Source organism: Adiantum capillus-veneris, chromosome 29 (genome assembly GCF_014529385.1).
Source record: "Adiantum capillus-veneris isolate H3 chromosome 29, ASM1452938v2, whole genome shotgun sequence".
Lineage (NCBI taxonomy): Eukaryota > Viridiplantae > Streptophyta > Polypodiopsida > Polypodiales > Pteridaceae > Adiantum > Adiantum capillus-veneris.
The window spans coordinates 136,605,487-136,623,660 of NC_140959.1; the positions used below are offsets into that span (position 1 = coordinate 136,605,487).

Here is an 18,174-nt window from a genome sequence, read left to right on the forward strand (position 1 = left end):
AACATGCATCACTAAATATACTAATTCTAACTTGAATAATTTCCATACATTCATCCTTCATAGGAGGGATCAAGTACGGAAAGCCTAGACACATGACATACAAATGCTTCTATTGACATTCACTATGCTTATCAGCTTGTCATTGCATGGTTAACATCCACACTCAATGCACAATACAGTAAGAGTGCAGACCTCATCCAGAGTAAGGCCTCCTACTCGTGAAACACTTCCACAAAAGGCTGTATCCACAACATCTTCACCCAATCCATAAATTTCAAAAATTTGTGCTCCACAATAGCTGCAGACCAATCAAAACGGAAGCTTTAAAACCTGTAACACTTCAAAGTAAAACAAAAGAGCAAGGCTAAATAAAAGCTTGTCCTCGCTCAGCTTTCTCAATTCAGCTAAAGAATAGTAATTCCTGACTCTTAGGGAGATTTGAGCCCTAAACTCTTAATCTGAATAGTATACCTTGATAGTAAGCAGATGCCCATTTTTGACAGAATCTTAAGTATGCCAGATTTAACTGCCTGCAAAATGTATGCATCACCATAAATGCCATTCCTTTCAAAAAAACTGAAACAGATTACAGAGAGTCTCAAGACTGCCATCATCAACAGTGTGCAACAGTTCACCTTGCAATAATTCTGCTGAGCCTGTTCCATCGTTACTGTAGGCATTTTTCCATTCTTCATCAAGTTGACTGTTTTTGTGCTTATGCGCCAATGTCGTGATGTTTCTAAAGCAAGGTATGGACAGATTGCACTGTGCACATCAGTAGAATCCTATTTAGGAACGTCTTCTTAGTTCCATACAATGCAGGAAGTATATAATAAAGCTGAAGTAGAGACCTAGCACCATATCCAATAAGACAAGCAAAGTGATGGGTACTGAAGCATTGGGCAGTGTCAGCAACAATAGATGCTGACATGCGCAGACCGTTCTGGATAAGATGCTGATGTACAGCACCAACCGCCAAAAGCACAGGTATTGCAGGCCTCGTTGCCCCCTGCTTCCATGCGCCATGCCAAAATACACAAGTAGTTTGTAATAACTGATGAATTTGCCTTGCACAATCGTAATGGTGAGAGACAACTTCTGTAAACTTTTGCTAAAGAAAATCCATAAAGCCACATAGAAACCAGACCAGATCATCAAGCCGATCACTGAGAATCAAAAGCTGTGATCCCGAACGAACAGCATCATCTGCAGCTTCACAAAGTTTATTCAAAGCCCTCTTCAATGATCCCTCAACACCCTTGCCAACATCAAAGAAAATGGGAAGCCGGGAAGCCTTGAGATTTTTGTCAGCTTTCAAAATTTCCAATTCTCCGTCATTTAGGATAGGGCTTGTCATAGTCACCTATAGTCAACAACAATGGTTCCATTCCTCACATCCAACACAGAATAATAAGCTTCCTCCAGACAAATGCAAGAGCAATTGAACCGCAGAACATACCTGATCAGCATTTTTTGCATCTTCTTCTAGTAGGTTCTCCCTCTTTCCTAGGTTCACTTCAAGTGACATAACTAACCCTTCCCGTAAGGGATCAATTGCAGGATTTGTGACCTATGTAATCATACATATTAACATTCATTTAAAGCAATAGAAAATAAGGATAACAAGCATTGCATGAGAAACTGTGAAAACTTCACCTGTGCAAACCGCTGTTTGAAGTAGTCATAGAGCATATGTGGTCTCTGTGATAACACAGCCAGAGGGATATCATCTCCCATGCAGAAAGTTGGCTCTTTACCTTGGGAAGCCATGCCTTCAATCACAAGTTGTACATCTTCTAGAGAATATCCGAATGCTCTGCATAAATTGTATGCTATAACCATAATTGCTGCATGCAGAAACAACTCACTAGAGCTAACTGAGTAAAGGGACATACTGCTGAAGCTTCAAAACTTTGTCATTCTCCCATAGGGTGGAACCAGGAAACCTTACAGCCTGTAAAGGTCGGGTCATTTCAGCAAGCCATTGCTTGTAAGGTTTTGAATTGGCAACTCGCTTTTTGACCTGTGTGTTTTCTGAGACCTACATGCCAATAGGATTAGTCTTAACTAATTCCTTCAGTAAGAGCGGTGAAAAGATACAATTTGTTTCTACGTATCTATTGCTGCCGCTAAAAGCTTACTAGTCCTGTTTCAAGATCCACTGCAATCATCATTCCTGGACCCAATCGTCCTTTAGAGATGATCTTTGATTCATCCATATTCAGGACACCAACCTGTTTGAATCCATGAAGCAAGTCACGTAGATTGCACTTCTCTGTTGTGTTGATCTTCTCATTTTTTTATGACTTCCGTTTGATACCAAAAAACTGTGAAGAAAAAACTAAAATAGTAAAACCAACCTCAGACGCTACATATAGCATGTCATCTGATGTCCTCCAAAACCTTGCAGGCCGTAGTCCATTGCGGTCAAGACAAGCTCCCACAGTTTTTCCATTGCTATGTACAAGAACAACCAGAATCAATAGCCAACGGCATGTGCAAGGTTTTTTGTGCACTGGCTATTAAACTTTTTGATTGCAACCAAAATATATTTGTCCTAAGAAGCATGTTTCCTTTTGCCCCATACTTCTTGGGGATCTAAATCATACTATTTCCATACTTTAATACCATTGTGTTTGTCCTGTGGTTGTTGTATGAAAAAAACGTAAGCCTTATTAACTAGGAAAAGTTAAGATTTGAAGCAAAGATCGTATTGCATGGAAGATTGAAACTTTTTCGATGTCACTCAAGCAACATGAATGTCCAAATATGAGGTCTTCCAACGAGTTTAGGGTTTGTAAGAACAGGAGTCAGGACCAAAGAAAAATATAACAAACAGGTGGAGAAAAAAGAGTACTCCACACAATCATGTATAAAAGAAAACAAAAATTCACCCAAAGCAACAAAAAAACATGTAGCCACAGGTCTTGCCTTTTAAAACTTACCTGAAAAGCAACAGAGCAGGTCCATCCCATGCTTCCATTTGTCCTTTGTAATACTCATAAAAGTCAACAACCTGAAGTACACACAAACATTTGTGCCCCCACGAACAACCAAGAAATGAGATGCACTTTTCCATGAGAGCATGGACAAAAACAAAGGGGTATATCCATCAGTAGGACAAATTGAAAGTATGAACACCATTGCTCTACAAGAATTGAGATTAACCAACGAGACCTCTGGGTACTTGATCATCAAAGTAGGATGCTTCTTATACGCCTCTGGAACGAGAATCATCAATGCTTCTTCAGGGCTTCTACCACTCCTCATGAGCAGCTGATAAATGGTGGAAAACCCAGTGAATCTGATCAACAAAATGATAAATGCACTTGTCCCTAGTTCCTTGACATTATGCATAAGTATAATAGAAGTTTGTAAGCATAATTTTTGCTAGTGTCTTGAGAAACGAGCCATCAACTTTAAAGCCAGATCAACACTGCATCTGAAAAGCTTCATCAATTCTCGGCAAACCCTACCGAGCTTATGCACTCACAAAAACAGTACCTCAGCCACTGCATCAAGATTTGCTGAATCAGACGCTTTTGAGTTTCCATAAGGTCGAATTTCGTCTTCTCTTCCATGCCAGACTGCAGATTTCATAGAGGACTCTCTCGACCTCATCCAATTCAGGTTTCCCTGCTCATGAGTATCATTGCGCATAAGATAAGCCCAGCAGAAAAAGTTCTCTCAAGCCCTTCTTAAATGTTGCTCAAAAATTATAGATGTGATGGACATGTGAAAACCAATTAGTGTGGGTGTCCATACCTGCAAGGTATTAATTTCCCCATTATGGCCAAGAAAACGCATTGGCTGCGCCAAAGGCCACCTAGGGTTTGTATTTGTACTGTAGCGTCTGTGATAAATGGCAAATGGCGAGGTGTATAATGCATCTTGTAGGTCAAGGTAAAAACTTCCCAATGCCTCTGATCTAAGCATTCCTTTGTAGACTATAGTTGAATTAGAAAGTGAGCAGATGTACAAATCTTGACCCCAAGATTCCGATTCTGCAGCTTTCTCTATTAACTTCCGTGATATATACAGCTCCGTCTCAACCTCTTCCCTTGATCCTTCATTGGATACCTTGACCAGGACCTGTTGGATAATGGGTAGAGTTATTTTTGCATAATAACCCACCACTGGTATATTAACAGGAACTGCCCTCCATCCGAGAACCTCAACACCCTCCTGAGTAAAAATACGTTCCACAACTGCAAGGCCGCAAGAAAGATGGGTGAGTAAAAGGATAAAGAAGATAAAAGATTCAAAAATAGTTTCTGTAACTGGAATTGCACTATCCAGAACATATACTTGATGTACCATACATGTATCTTACACAAAATAAGTCATTTCTGGTCAACAACTGTATTTCAGACCTGACAATTTGTATGTACAAAAATGCACATGTATAAATTGCTAATCATTTGGTTTCACATGCTTTAGTGCAGCTTGTTCGTCTGAAACTCGCTGTGTCCCCCCACTAGCCATATCCCTTACCTATTAGAGTTATGGCATCTCTTTGGATGGCTGTGCCCAGCCGGGGTGAGAGTGTGTTTTTATGTCGGGATTTATTTAGCCATGTTAGCTCGGGGTTTTCGCTTGTTTCTATGGCCACTAGACTCCTACAGGCTGCAAGTAATTTTCCCAGCCTTGCCAGTTTTTCCCTGTGGCTCTTTAGGGCCTTTGGTGCCTCTTATCTCCTATTTTCACATTTATTAAAGTTGTGAGGGCTGGCTGAGATCTGGCTGACAAGCACAATTTTGGGCCCCGAGGTGTGGGCAGGGGTACAGGGGGAGAGTGCGCACGCCTTGTCTGTAGGGCACCCCTAGCGGGCAGTCCTAGATCAGTGGGCGGGGGGAGCGCTTGCTTGCGTTTTTTAGCAGCCTCCTCCTAGCACTTTTGGCAGCCCAGCGTTTTGCTTCACCAGCAGCAGGGCGCACCACCGGCAGATGTGATGGACATCGAAGAATTTCCCTTGCATTTTTCCTTCTCTCAGGGCATACATGAAGAGGTGATGTGATCACGCAGTTGCAGAGCACCTTCCTCTTGGGGCAGGCATAGGGGAGGAGATCCATGATCTCCAAAGGGAAGCCACACCATGGGCAGCCTTGATCCAGTTCCTTCTCCCTCGAGATCAGTTCTCTTGTCATGAGAAGTTCCACAAAAGCCTTGCTTTCAGAACAATCTAGGTAATTTTTCATGTTGAGGCCAAGGCATTGGTCTTGTGCGCAGGAGTAAATAGCAGTAGCAGCAGCAGTTGTGTACCTTGGGCTATCCATCTATGGCATATCAGTTCCATGCTGGACCACCCTTGGTCACTTGTATGAGCAGTTTGTTATCAGCGAGGAAAGCCTCTCTCTCATTCTCTCATTCTCAAATGTCATTGTCTCTTCCTACCTCAGTGATCTCTCTTCTCCACAGTTGCCTTGTAAATGTATGTGGCATTGCAAGTATCCCCTAGTGTCAGAGGATCTTATCGGAGTCCAGCCAAATCAAAGTTGAGGTGTCCACCGGATCGGAGCCCAGTTCACATCTTCATTGCATCTTTCACTGCCTATTCTTACATGGTATCATAGCCCTAGGTGTCATGACCACCTTGGATGCTTGGTACTCGCTGGTCCAATGCCGTTTTGAACTTGGTTGAGTGAGAAGAAGCATGCTGTTTTTTCCTGGTTTTTCTCCACCCTGAGGCTGATTTGGGTATTTGGAGGCTATGGACCCTCATCTACGACTTCCCCATCTTGTACCCTTGATTACCCTACCTCTCATCACCGAGAGGAACCGGATGGAGGTATGGAGCATTGATGGACTGTTTCGGTCTTCCCAAATTGGGTATGCTGCCGTGCCTTCCCGCAAAGAGAACAAGCATGCAGCTTTTGGATCCGGAGAGGAAACTATTCCTTTTCCAGCCTCGTCCTTCAGAGAGGTTTTCGGACAGGAGTAGGATCTTCTTTAAAACTACTGGAGCAGGTTTCTATGGAGGAGATGGACTCGCAGATTTGCAATCCGTTTTGCAATTGCATGTTCTTTCTTGAATTTGTCGACGGAGTTATCTGTCAGAGGACTTTATAGAGGATGATATGCACCCACGATGAGACGCTGGCTGAATTCGTGGGGTTTTTTAATGTTCAAGTGGGTGCCCAAAGTGGCCCTTTAAAAAGTTTGGTCTTCAGCTTTTAAAAGTGGCCACCCTTTGTGTGAAATGTGTAAAAGACACCATCAAGCAAACTCAAGAGGCACCAGCGTGAAAAAGAAAAACTCCAGCATGAACTGCAACGTGTTGTTTGGTTGATTGCAGCAGTGTACAAGAGGGGATGCGATCACCTGAGAGTAGGGAATTGTACCAAGGGTCACACACCCTTTCAGCAAGAAGTGCGTTGGCACTTGAGGAGGGGCGCGAGGCGCGAAGTAGAGCAACCGGGGAGGGCGTACGACCAACAGCTCTGCACGAGGGAATCCATCATTTTCGACCTCATATCAGCCCGGGTAAGCAACAGCTCTCATGTATGCCGATGATGTGTGATTCATCTGGTGAGGGTGGGGTAGGGGTTACATGTGTTGACTATACATCGCCTATAGGATTCGCCTTTCTGCTTCCTCCATGAAACTCCGGGAAGAGGATGAAGAAGCTAGCGGCGAGGGTGAGAGGCTCAAAACCAGCAAGTCCGAGGAAAAAAAATTTGCTATGATACCACTATAAGGATTCTAGGTACTAATCCTTAATTAAGTACTTAAACTCATGATTAAGACTTAAGAAACTTGAACTGTACTCAGAAACAAGACTTAAAAGACTCTGTGTTGATTGATTGAATGATGCTGAAACTGAGTACAATAGGCTCGGTATATAGGAGACGAAGAGACACAAATGAAAAGAACCGTCTCCTGGTAAAGAGACATGACTTTAGACGTAAAGACACATCCTTTCAACAAAGAGTTGCAACCATTGGGCGAAGAGTCGCACCCGTAGAGCGAATGGGTGTGACCAGTCGTCGAAGGAGTGTGGCTTATGGCGAAGAGGCACGTCTCTTGAGCGAAGGGGTGTGACCATCCAAGCGCAGGGGTCCTCCTTGGCATGGCACTTCGAGTATCTGCAACTAGGAGTAAATGTAATATTGTTAACATAGTCACAATCGTGACAGAATCCCGAACTTTGCGTTGACTCCTGATGTGGCAAACCGTACAGAGTCCCGAAATCGGCACTGACATGCACACCGGGGTAGAAACTGTACGGACAACAGACATTACGGAATCCTGAACTTTGCATTGACTCCTGATGTGGCACACAGTACAGAATCCCGAAATCTGCGCTGACATGCTGACGTGGCACACAATATGGACTTTCGTGATTTGCGCTAGCAAGTGCTAACGTGGCAACCTGTACGGATTTTCGTAAATTGCTCTAATTGCTTTTCTACGTGCTTTTGGGATGAGTAGCTTTTGGGACAAGTTGCTTTTGAGTTAAAAGCTTTTGGGGCATCCCTTGTAAAAATAAACAAACCCTTTGGGACCTCACTCTTCAAAGCATCTGGACGCATAGTCTGAGAGCAAAGGACCCCTCGAGTGTTGTACTTTGCTCAAGCATTAATATAATAAAGAAATACGAAAAGGGGCGCCAGGTTTTGGGGCCAACACCTCTGGGCACGGAACTATGCCGGGCTGTGTCGACTTAAATTTTAAAGTTGTCAAGTATTTTAAGTGATACTTTCGTGTGTCGTGCCGGATTCTCGTCATGGGGTGACCAAGATTGTGACAACCCCACTAGTTGGCTTCTCAGATAACCATGTACAGTTATGGGGGTTTTATGCACGTTTGCAAAGGCAAGAGCCTTTTGTACAAGAACCCGATTAGCTAATTGCTAATCCCCCACAGGTACGCACAGTTCCATCGCGAAGGATTGCGAAAAGAAAGAGTTCTCTCGCGTGAAAACTTGTCTGTTTCAAAGGGGAATAGTCCCATTGCGTGCGGAAGCACCTGAGACACGCGTAGACATGCTCCCTCCGTCCAAAACAATCCAAAACAGAAAATTACAGCCTGCTGTGTTTTTCCGCAGGTTTAGGGTTTCGCACCCAAACTGGAAGGCATTGCTAGGGGAGCCTCAGGAAAGCCTTGGGCTTTGGGCACCTCACAATGACAAAAGAGGGGATTACAGCATGCTGAAATTGACCTGCAGCTCACTAGAAAGCTTCCAAATTGCAAGGGAAAGTGTCCTTGACGTGTACTTATGACCTACATAGGTTTTTGAGCTGTTATGCTGGCGAAATTGGGTCAAAAACCTGCAATTACAGCCATGCACAGGTTTGAACAGCTTGGTGAGAGTTAGGTGAAAGTGTTCGGATTGTCTATTTGCAATAAGAATAAAGAAATATCGAAAGGGGCGCCAATCTTTGGGGCCTACAGGGTGTCACTGTCTGATTGGTAGCACTCTAGCTGCCAAGCCGTGGTTTGTGTGAAATGTTGATTCCAATCAGAGGTTCATCCGTGACATTTTCCTCTGTGTCGTAAAGTTCAAGTAAAGAATCGGGTGAAAGCTAAATTCTACTGCCCTATGGGCCGGTTTTAGTACTTCATTCATAGAGTACCGTAAACAGTTTTTCCTGTTCCTTGGTTTCCTTGCCCACTTCTTGTGGCTTTGTGTTAGTCACTCGCCGGATCCAACCTGCACACAACACATGATACAAGCCAAACTCACACCTAGAGACACGTAGTGAGCGGACATCAAGCTCACCTCCCAGCCATAGAGCCAATACGAGCTCACCCCTGAGCCTGGGAGCCTGCAACCAAGTGGGCTAGCCCCTGCCACAAGGGCCGGTGTCCAATACCACTGAACCCACACCGGTACGGGTGTGCGGGCAGAGCTGCCAAGGGCCAAGAGTCCAAGTGTGGTGTTCACACAAGATGTCTCTCAAATGAGACTCAAGTCCTATTTATAGGACTTATAACCAAAGGGCCATGTTCACACTGGCCGAACATAACAGCAGGCGCCCATCCTGATGTCTGGGGACGTAACACTTCCCCCCTTATTTTTAATTGTTGTCCTCGGCAATATCCTCGGTTATAAAACCGGGGAAGCAATTCCTTAGCCATCTAACTGACTCCCAAGTAGCTTGAGACTTAGGACGGTGCTTCCACTTGATCAAATATTCAGAGTACGAAGACCTACGAGACTTGCGGACCCTTTGATCAAAAGCGATTTGGGTTCAAGTGGAATATAACGAGCGGCATCTTTTGAGTTCGGGACTTGCTCATGAGGAATTACCAAGTCGTCCCTACCCCAGCCGTTCTTTCAGACGGCTCATTGGAACACGGGATGAACAGCAATGCCTGAAGGCAGGTCCAGCTTGTAAGCAACAACACTTATCTTCTTTGTGATCTGAAACAGACCACAATAACGAGAAGACAATTTCAAGCATTGGCCAGTTCGGATCGTTTCGGAATCCTTCGGTACCCTAAGGTTCACCCACATGCCCTCCTGGAGTTTGCGGGATTTTATTCACCGGAGAGGAGGAAAATTTCAGGTTTCTCGGCCTTTTTAAGTAATGAAAGCGCCGTTTCAAACCTATTTAAAATAGGTCCAATCACTTAAAAGTTGGGCGGCCACCACTTGTAAAGATAAGTGGTCATTTAAGTGTAAAAGGGCTAAAAATCAAACCCTTAGTAACAAGCGAAGAAAAACCGCCTTAGGAAAATCGGGCCTAACCGTGCACACGTAACTTGCACCCGCCCCTAGTCTGTCGATTGCACGGCGCTTGTGGATAGCCGCCCTGAAGCTTCACTACCTTACACACTCCCTCCCTTGCTGCCATGCGCCAGTACCGCTGCACTGCTGGTCTGCGCAGCGCTGCAGCGTTGTCCACGTCCTCAGCTCACTCTGATGCAATCGCCCTAGCAGCGCTTTGCAACCCGTGCACTCGCGTACAGCCAGCTCTATACATGTCTGGGCAGCGCAGCAAAAACAGCCTACAAGCCCTGAACAAGCTCAGCTTTTAATGCGTCTATCACCCACACCCAAAGCTCCAATACTTACACAGAGCGGCCATTGGGCACACAACGTCCACTACGCGCAGACGACTTGTTCTCTGAAGCATAAGATAAATAATTCTCCCTTTCCGAACCCCTGCAAAGCATTCCTGCAAATCAATAAGGGATAAAATGGGCTTGCTTGTTGAACCTGCAGATAATGACCCATATACCATCATTCCCTGTCAGTGTTCTTGGACGAGCAAAGATAAAGTCCATAGCAATGTTTTCCCATGGCTTATCTGGAATCGGCAATGGTTCTAACAACCCTGTTGCCTTTTGCCTGTCGAACTTTACCTTTTGGCAAATCAAGCATGCTCGCACAAAGGCATCCACATCTCTCCTCAAGGTCAATAGAAGAATGTCTCTACCACTTTAATTGTCGCATCAATACCACGATGCCCTGCATACGGTGGGACATGACTCTCTTCCATGACCTTATGTCGCAATGGCCTGGTGACACAAAGTCTGCCATGCATCATCATAAAACCATCTCTGAGGAGGTAGTGCTCATGATGTTTCCCCTCTTGCAACTGTTCAAAGATCCTTGCAAAATCTTCATCAGCAACATATTGTTCCTTCATGTCATTCAACTCATGATGATAAGGAATTGACACAGCTGAAATTTGTGGCTTCCTTGATAATGCATCAGCCACAATATTCTTCTTGCCTTCCACATGCATAATCTTGAAATGGAACATAGAAAGAATGTTTGCCCATCGCATATGCTTTTCGGGTAACTTTGACTATGTCAAGAAGTATCGCAAGGTCTGATGGTCTGTTTGGACAGCAAAATCAGCACCTAAGAGGTAGTGCTTCCAGCTCGTTCTCATAGACTTGCATAGTCTTCTCTGACCCTTGCAAAATTCAACTTTCATAAGCTACTACCCGTCCATCTTGCATTAGCACTGCTTTGATGCTACTGCGACACGCACCACACTGGACCACAAATGACTTCCTGAGATCTAGCAAAACAAAAACTGGATCTGAAGTCAACTTTTCCTTTAAGAGACTAAAAGCTGAAATCTCTTTTTGGCTGCAAAGCGTGAAGAGATGATGCTATCTCTGCAAAATTCCTGATAAACCTTCTATAGTAGGAGCACAATCCCAAGAAGCTTCATCGTGCACAGTCTTTAAGTATGGCCATGTCTTAATAGCTTCGACCTTTGCGGGATCCATTCTGACACCATCCTTTGAGACTATGTGGCCAAAAAAGTGGATCTCTTCTAGGAAGAATTCACTTTTCTTAGGGTTGACAAGTAGCATGTGAGACTGTGCAGTTGTTCGAACACAATGGTCAAGTGACGCCTTTGCTCCTCTTCATTCTTCGAATAGACTATCATGTCATCGAAGAATGTCCCATCAAACTGTTGATGCGAGTGGAAAATCCGGTCCATCATTCTATTGAACGTGGTAGGAGCATTTGTTAGCCCAAACGACATCACTAGAAACTTATAAAGACCAAATGTCGTTCTAAACGCATTTGCACTAACCCTGTAGGGAGGTCTATTTGGTGGGCTACACCCTATCACCAAATCTATCCGATGGTCCTCAAGTCTCTCTGGCGGCAATTGCGACGGTAATGAATTAGAAAAACAGTCACTATAAACTCATGCAAATGCTGACCTTTCTTTATCTAACACAGATAAATTTGACTGACAATTATCTGAGACATCATGTGCAAAAATCAAGTACACAAAAAGATGATTCTTTATTACAGAAGTGATAGCAAACGCAGATACAATAGGGACAGACTCCCCTTTGAGCTTTACATCCAAAACATGAGTTTTGTCCCTATGCTGAAGGGTGATCGTCTTGCCGAAGACATCCAGCACGCCATGCACTCTGAACATCCATGGAATTCGAAGTAGTGCATCGCACCCTTCCAATGGCATGATATAAAATTCTTTTGAGTCTACATATGATTGAATATGCAGACGCAACTTTCCAATAATGGGAGTAACACACTCTGAGTGGTCAGAACATGCCAACCCTACCTCTGTTGTGTACCCCATCTCTTCAGCTTTGATGCCAGCTTCATAGCTAACTTTGGTGAGATAAAGTTTGCTTTGACACCTAGATCAAAAAAGATGAGTGCCGTCTGATCTCTAACTTTACTCCATGCTCTGCATAACTCAATGGCATCTGTATTGGGTATGTCACCCACCATATCTCGCACCAAACCTACCATGGGTTTAGGCTTCTTGCCTTTCTGGTCCTCTTTATCATCTAAGTCAACTGGTCTTTTCCTTTGGGGACAATTTGTAGCAAAGTGACCAGGCTTCTGGCATATAAAGCATTCGTTTTCAGCAAAAAGCACAAAAGGCTTCCTTTTCCTGTTTCTTTGCCTGCGCTATAGAAGTCCCGGCTGAATCCTTATCTTTGGTGGCCTTTTCTGACCCCTATGACGCTTCAGGAGCTGTTTTCACAAAGGGCTTCTTCGCTGAATTTTTCTTTTGCTGCCCTCCTTTCTCGTTGCTCGGAAACCCACTGTTCTCTCCTTTCAACAAGGCAAGACCAGTGTTAGCAACTTCCATGAGCTAGGTGAGGGTAGCCACTCTGTTCTTGGTACAGTAGTCCCGAAGCCCTTTAGGCAGCCCACAACAATACTTCTCTATCTGCTCTCTCAATGGCACAAATCTGTAGGAGGTCACTGAGAGTAACGCTTTACAAAACCTCCAATTGTACTCCAGCAAGCTCTTGCATGTAGCCGAAGTAAGCTCGTGCCAATCTATCATGACATCGGCTTCAAATTCATTTGAAAGCCAAGCAGATGCAAACATTTCTGAAGTAGACCCAAGTGGCGGGTGCCTGTCCTTGCATTAACAATGTCATCCGCTATGTAAGCACATTGTCCTTAAGAAAGTGGTAGTTTTCCTGACCTTAGAGGCCTCTGTAAAATTCCCTCCTACATAAGCTGTATCAAACTGCTGGAGAAAGTGAGAGCCTTTGCCTTATTTTCGAAGCCGTTGAAAGTGCTAAACTTTATAGCTGCACCACCTTCTTTATAAGCTTTCGGCTTTTCCAGTGCCCCCAAATTGTCATAAGGAATGGTCTGCAACATGGGCACTGTAGTAGGAATCATCGGCATGTCTTAGCCATTAACATTTTGCATCAGAGGTGCCATATCTGGCTGCTATCCAGAAAAACCAGCCATGCCGAAATGAGCCTGTGGCATCCCAAACTAGCCCTGGTTGCTCTGAAAACCTTGTTGCATGCCGATGCTACCATACATGGGGTTTGGCATCATGCCTTGCATACCCCCAAACATTGTTCCTAGCATATACGGCCGACTTCCAGGTGCATAACCAGCCATATTTCGAACACATATCCACCCCTGAAATACCCAGGATATACAGTGGGTGGTAGAAAAACTGGGTGCATTGCTTGGTATCCAGTTCCCTATCCATTCAAGACAGGATGCAAGCTCTGAAAGGTGGCAGGCTGAACTGGCATAGCCTGTGAAATAGGCATTCTAGCCACCTGTTCAAGGACGGGAGGAACCTGTTTTGGAGCCCCCGACTCCGCAACATGTGAGTGTTTCCTATCCTACTGAGTCGCATGAAGTACTTGGGCTTGAGCCTCAAAAAGCTCTGTACGCGGTGTAGGTTGCCTATTTTGCTGTGGCACTGGTGACGCTTGCAAGAACTCCATAAACCATGGGTTTTGCACCAGCTACGAAAACACATTCACCGCGGCAACTAACTGAGTCCCGAACGCATCATCCTCAAGTTGCACAGTCATAAAGCCCTGTACTACTGGAGGGATATTCACATCAACAGAAGGTACAGACTGACGTGGCCGTGAGATCTCACCAATATCGAACACCGTAGGGGTTTCTTGTCTGTCCTTCGAAGAGGAACCCTCTTCATAATGCCCTTCCCTTTGTCGGCCACAGTGTAATCCCGCGATCCTATACTTTGTGTCTTTACCCAAAACAACCGAGGCTCACTTCTTGAGGAAAAAATGATTGATATCCTAGCAATGGAACCTTGAAATCGGCCCGTAGGGCAGTAGGCTTTGGCTTTCACCCGAAATTCTTTACTTTAGACAAACACAGAGAGCACTTTAGAAAGGTAACCTGCGACGGGAATCAACACTTAAGCACACACACGGCTCGGAAGCTAGAATGCTCCGATCGTACGCCGACCACCTGTAGGCCCCATAATTGGCGGCCCTTTCGGTATTTCTATATTCATTAGGAGGGTAAATTACAAAGAAGAGTCCTGGGAATCCTTTAACTGTATCCCGCTAGATACCACCTGTTTTGGCAAATTTTCGGCAACATAATAGCCCCAAAACTTGCCCGAAATTAATTCCCCTACTAGAACTTGCTTCTACTGGCATAAACCCTTTGATTCCTGCCCAAAAACAGTAAATTCAGCACGCTGTATTTACTGGTTTTGCATCAGTTTTCAGCCCTAAACAGCCCCCGAACTGTCGTCTAACAGTGGGGCACAGTTCCCAATTCTTTTGGCGTCATTGCGGCTGCAAAACAGTCCAAAAACAATGCGTACACAATGCTGAAAATGCACCTGTTTGGTGAGGTTATGACCCTCACCGGTGCCTGCTTTGGAGTAGCAATTAGCTACTCATGTTCTTGCTCGAGGAGGCTCTTGCCTCGGCACAAAATCATGAAACCACACAGCTGTACATCGGTCAAATGAAGAGCCCTCTTGTGGGACATCACATAACTGCACGTAGGGGAGAGAGAGAGAGCAGTGTGTAGTGTGTAGGTCATCACTCCTAGCACCACATTGTACATAGAGTGGAAAGCAAGCACTCCATAGCTCTTAACCTGTGAGACAGAAGACTGCATATGAGCCTCCCAGCTATAAAAATCAGCGCCTATTTTTCTGCAAGAGGAAAGTGCACCATTTTGTGCCACTTGGCACGATTACAAGCATTTTCCGGTTTCGGGGTTGTCGCCTAAAAATGGCATCACTTGTGAGATGCATGGAAGCCAAGAGAACTTTGTTATTATCAGACTTTTTAACAACCACAAAATAGGATGTAAATTGATGCGACCAAGAATAAATGACAATAGCATCCATCTTACCGTCATATTTATTGAGCGTAATCTTCTCAAGAATTGGTTCATGGGCCATACATGTAGCATTGGTCGCCTCCGCGATGGTCTTGGCAAACTTTCCATAGTCGGGCTCTGAAGGTGGGATCTCAGATCGGATCGCCAGAGATGTGAAAAGATCACGCATGGCTGCCCTCTCCAATCTACGAGCCTCGGCTTCGACCGCAAATCGATGTTCCTCTCGCTATGCCGCTTTCGCACGCTCTAATCAACATGCCTCCTCCGCTTTCATATGCTCTTGTCGTCGAGCTTCGTCTTGCCGCATCATCATCTCCATCATCATCTGCATCATAGCATCCATCGGATTTGGTGGCATAGAGGGAGGGGTAGCAGCAGGTGTCACAAACTGCTGTGACACCTGCTGACGTGTCAAGCCACTGAAGAACGCAACCAACCTTCACATCCCGACCAAGGGTCCAAAACCCTAAGAAGAAGCAGCAGAAGAAGAAGAAGAAGAAGTTTTACAAGCTTATAAAGTCTTGAAGAGTGGCCTATTTTTAAAGAAGAGTTTGGAGCGCCAACGTTTGGGGCCAGTGCTCTCTAGGGGTGGAACTTCGCCAATCCCCGTTTCGTGTCGTGCTCTCTCTCTCTCTTTCTTTCAATTCAGTTGTTATTGAAGTGCTAAAAGTGTGTTCAGTCTCTTCTTTTCTATTGGCACATGGTGCCCGTCTTGTGACATATCAGAGCATCATGCATGTGCTTTTCTAAAAGCATACTGGTCCTACAAAAGAGCAGACAAAGCAAACTGGTGCTTCCAAAGTCTATTGGAATCTTATTTGAAGTATCTTTGGGTCCCGACCCCGGAGTTATTAGACACTCCCACCCTTACTTCATCGCGCATCGGATACGCTCCTGTCTTTACCGCTCATGTCTTACAGGGCATAAGCCATTAAAATCACTTGCAATCGAAGGATCAAGATTTGTTTCAAGCTGTTGTTTTTCTCAAATGCAGTGGTGGATGTCTATAGCTACCAAGCCGCTCACTCCAAGGACTTGGCAAGCTTTCAAGAATTTTTTTCCCCGAAGTTATATGGTTTCTGGCAGCTTCTGGCAGATTGTGGTATCTTGAAATGCTTGCCACGGAAACCCTAGCAGATTACGACTTGAAATTTTTGGACATAAGTCAACTAATGTCGAGATTTCTTTTTAAGTTTGAATTTTGTTTGAGAACTTGTTTGGTGAACCTGTTTGGAATTTGTTTGAAATGGATGGTATCTGTTTTAAACATGTCTTGGTGCCGATTGGAATTATTCTAACTTTGTTTTAATACTGGTTTCAATGGTTGATAATTTTTACTCCCGGCTAGAGTAGTGAGAAATGATCTTTGAGAATGCTTATTCATACTCATGGCCCGGACCCTTGCGATTATTTGCGGGGAGAGTCTTGAATGATTGAAAAGTGTTATTTTTTTACTCATGACCCAGACCTGGATGGTTATTTGTAGGGGGAGTATTGAAGGATTGAAAAGTGGTGTTTTTTTACTCATGGCCTAGACCTGGATGGTTATTTGCGAGGGGAGTATTGAATGATTGAAAAGTGTTATTTTTTTTACTCATGGCCCGGACCTGGATGGTTATTTACGAGGGTAGACGTTGGCTTTCACCCGAAATTCTTTACTTTAGACACACACACAAAGCACTTTGCAAAGGTAACCTGTAACGGGGATTAACACCTAAGTACACACACGGCTCGGCAGCTAGAATGCTCCGAGCGGACGCCGACAACCTGTAGGCCCCAAAATTGGCGCCCCTTTCGGTATTTCTTTATTCTTTAACAGAGGGAATAAAACCTGTGATCTACAAGCTGCCCCGCAAGGCTAAGAAACGCTTGTTCTGGCCCGATTTCGGTAACATAACTACACTAGGACGCTTCACAATCAGTATCCCCACGCAATAGGTGACTTTCCCAACGCATACGGACACTTTGCAAAACTTGGCGAGAATCTGCAGCACATTGAATTCTCTGTTTTCTGCCCCGAAAATGCGCCAGTTCACCTGTACAGCGGCCCCCTTGCGTCCCCGAACATCCTGGGGGTATTAGGGTCTGTTTAGGGCCGAAACCCTAAACCTGCAAAAATACACAGCAGGCTGTAATTCCCTGTTTAGGGCTCCGTTTCGCGTGCCGGTCGCATCTGTAGTAAGACCTCGAGCCGCCCTTTGAATCGGACGAAATTTCTAGCGTGAAACCTCTCCGAATTCACCTGTACCTGCGGGGGATTAGCCGCTAGCTAATCCAGTACCTATGCAAGAGGCTCTTGCCTCGGCAATCGCGCATGAACCCACATAACTGTACATTGGTCAAATGAAAAGCCCGCTAGTGGGGCATAACATACTGCTCGTAGGGGAGAGAGAGGGCAGTGCGTAGCGTGCAAGGCATCACTCCTGGCACCGCACTGTACATAAGAGGGAAAGGAAGCACTCCATAGCTCTTAGCATGTGACAGACTACAAAAGAGGCCCTCTCCCAGCTTAAAATTCAGCGCCCATTTTTCCCTTGAGAGGCAAGTGCACATACAAGCATTTTCCAGTTTCGGGTTCGCCGCTTAAAAATATCCTGACCGGTTTGCCCAGTTGACTTCGCGGCAGAGTTGTAAAATGTTCCCCTAGTCATACCGGAGGTAATGACGCGAACACATTTCTCGGCCCAAAATAGCAGTTCCCTAAATTTTAGGAGATGCTTCCGTTGGGCCACTAGTCTTCTGACCATCTATCCTCATTGGGACCGCATCCAAAAATGCAATGTGGCCCAACTATCGGATACTTTCAGTTGGTAGTCACACCTTGACTTTAGGCCTTTATTGAGTTCACTTCCTAGTATCCACCAACTTACTAAGTGCGACGGGGGGACCTATATGATCTTGCTCTGAGCCTAGACATCCTCTTACCATACCAATTCCAGTGCCGACCACTACCCATCTGCGGGTGAAACTACCGTTCACATTGGCCATGCAATGTCTGACCGTTTGCTACTCCAAGAAGAGGGTCTCAAAAATAAAACAAAACCCAACCAACAACTAAAGTTAGCAGTTGCCACGTCCTCGTGACATAGTTAACAGTTGCCACGTCCCCGTGA

The 18,174-nt window shown here is 44.9% G+C and overlaps 1 protein-coding gene across 1 annotated transcript in view; it reads right to left on the reverse strand.

Annotated features, from left to right (window-relative positions):
- LOC147419961 (ferredoxin-dependent glutamate synthase, chloroplastic-like) overlaps window positions 1-18,174 on the reverse strand; it is a 32,034-nt gene that overhangs the window by 1,625 nt on the left and 12,235 nt on the right. Inside the window, exons 3-16 of the mRNA XM_086506075.1 lie at window positions 3,766-4,208; window positions 3,505-3,636; window positions 3,178-3,276; window positions 2,946-3,016; window positions 2,361-2,457; window positions 2,142-2,234; window positions 1,896-2,041; window positions 1,657-1,816; window positions 1,460-1,570; window positions 1,148-1,363; window positions 852-1,009; window positions 636-765; window positions 472-530; window positions 193-298 (exon numbers count right to left, since the gene is read on the reverse strand). Of these exons, the coding sequence (XP_086362201.1) occupies window positions 193-298; window positions 472-530; window positions 636-765; window positions 852-1,009; window positions 1,148-1,363; window positions 1,460-1,570; window positions 1,657-1,816; window positions 1,896-2,041; window positions 2,142-2,234; window positions 2,361-2,457; window positions 2,946-3,016; window positions 3,178-3,276; window positions 3,505-3,636; window positions 3,766-4,208 (2,021 nt within the window). The remainder of the gene's footprint in view (window positions 1-192; window positions 299-471; window positions 531-635; window positions 766-851; window positions 1,010-1,147; window positions 1,364-1,459; window positions 1,571-1,656; window positions 1,817-1,895; window positions 2,042-2,141; window positions 2,235-2,360; window positions 2,458-2,945; window positions 3,017-3,177; window positions 3,277-3,504; window positions 3,637-3,765; window positions 4,209-18,174) is intronic.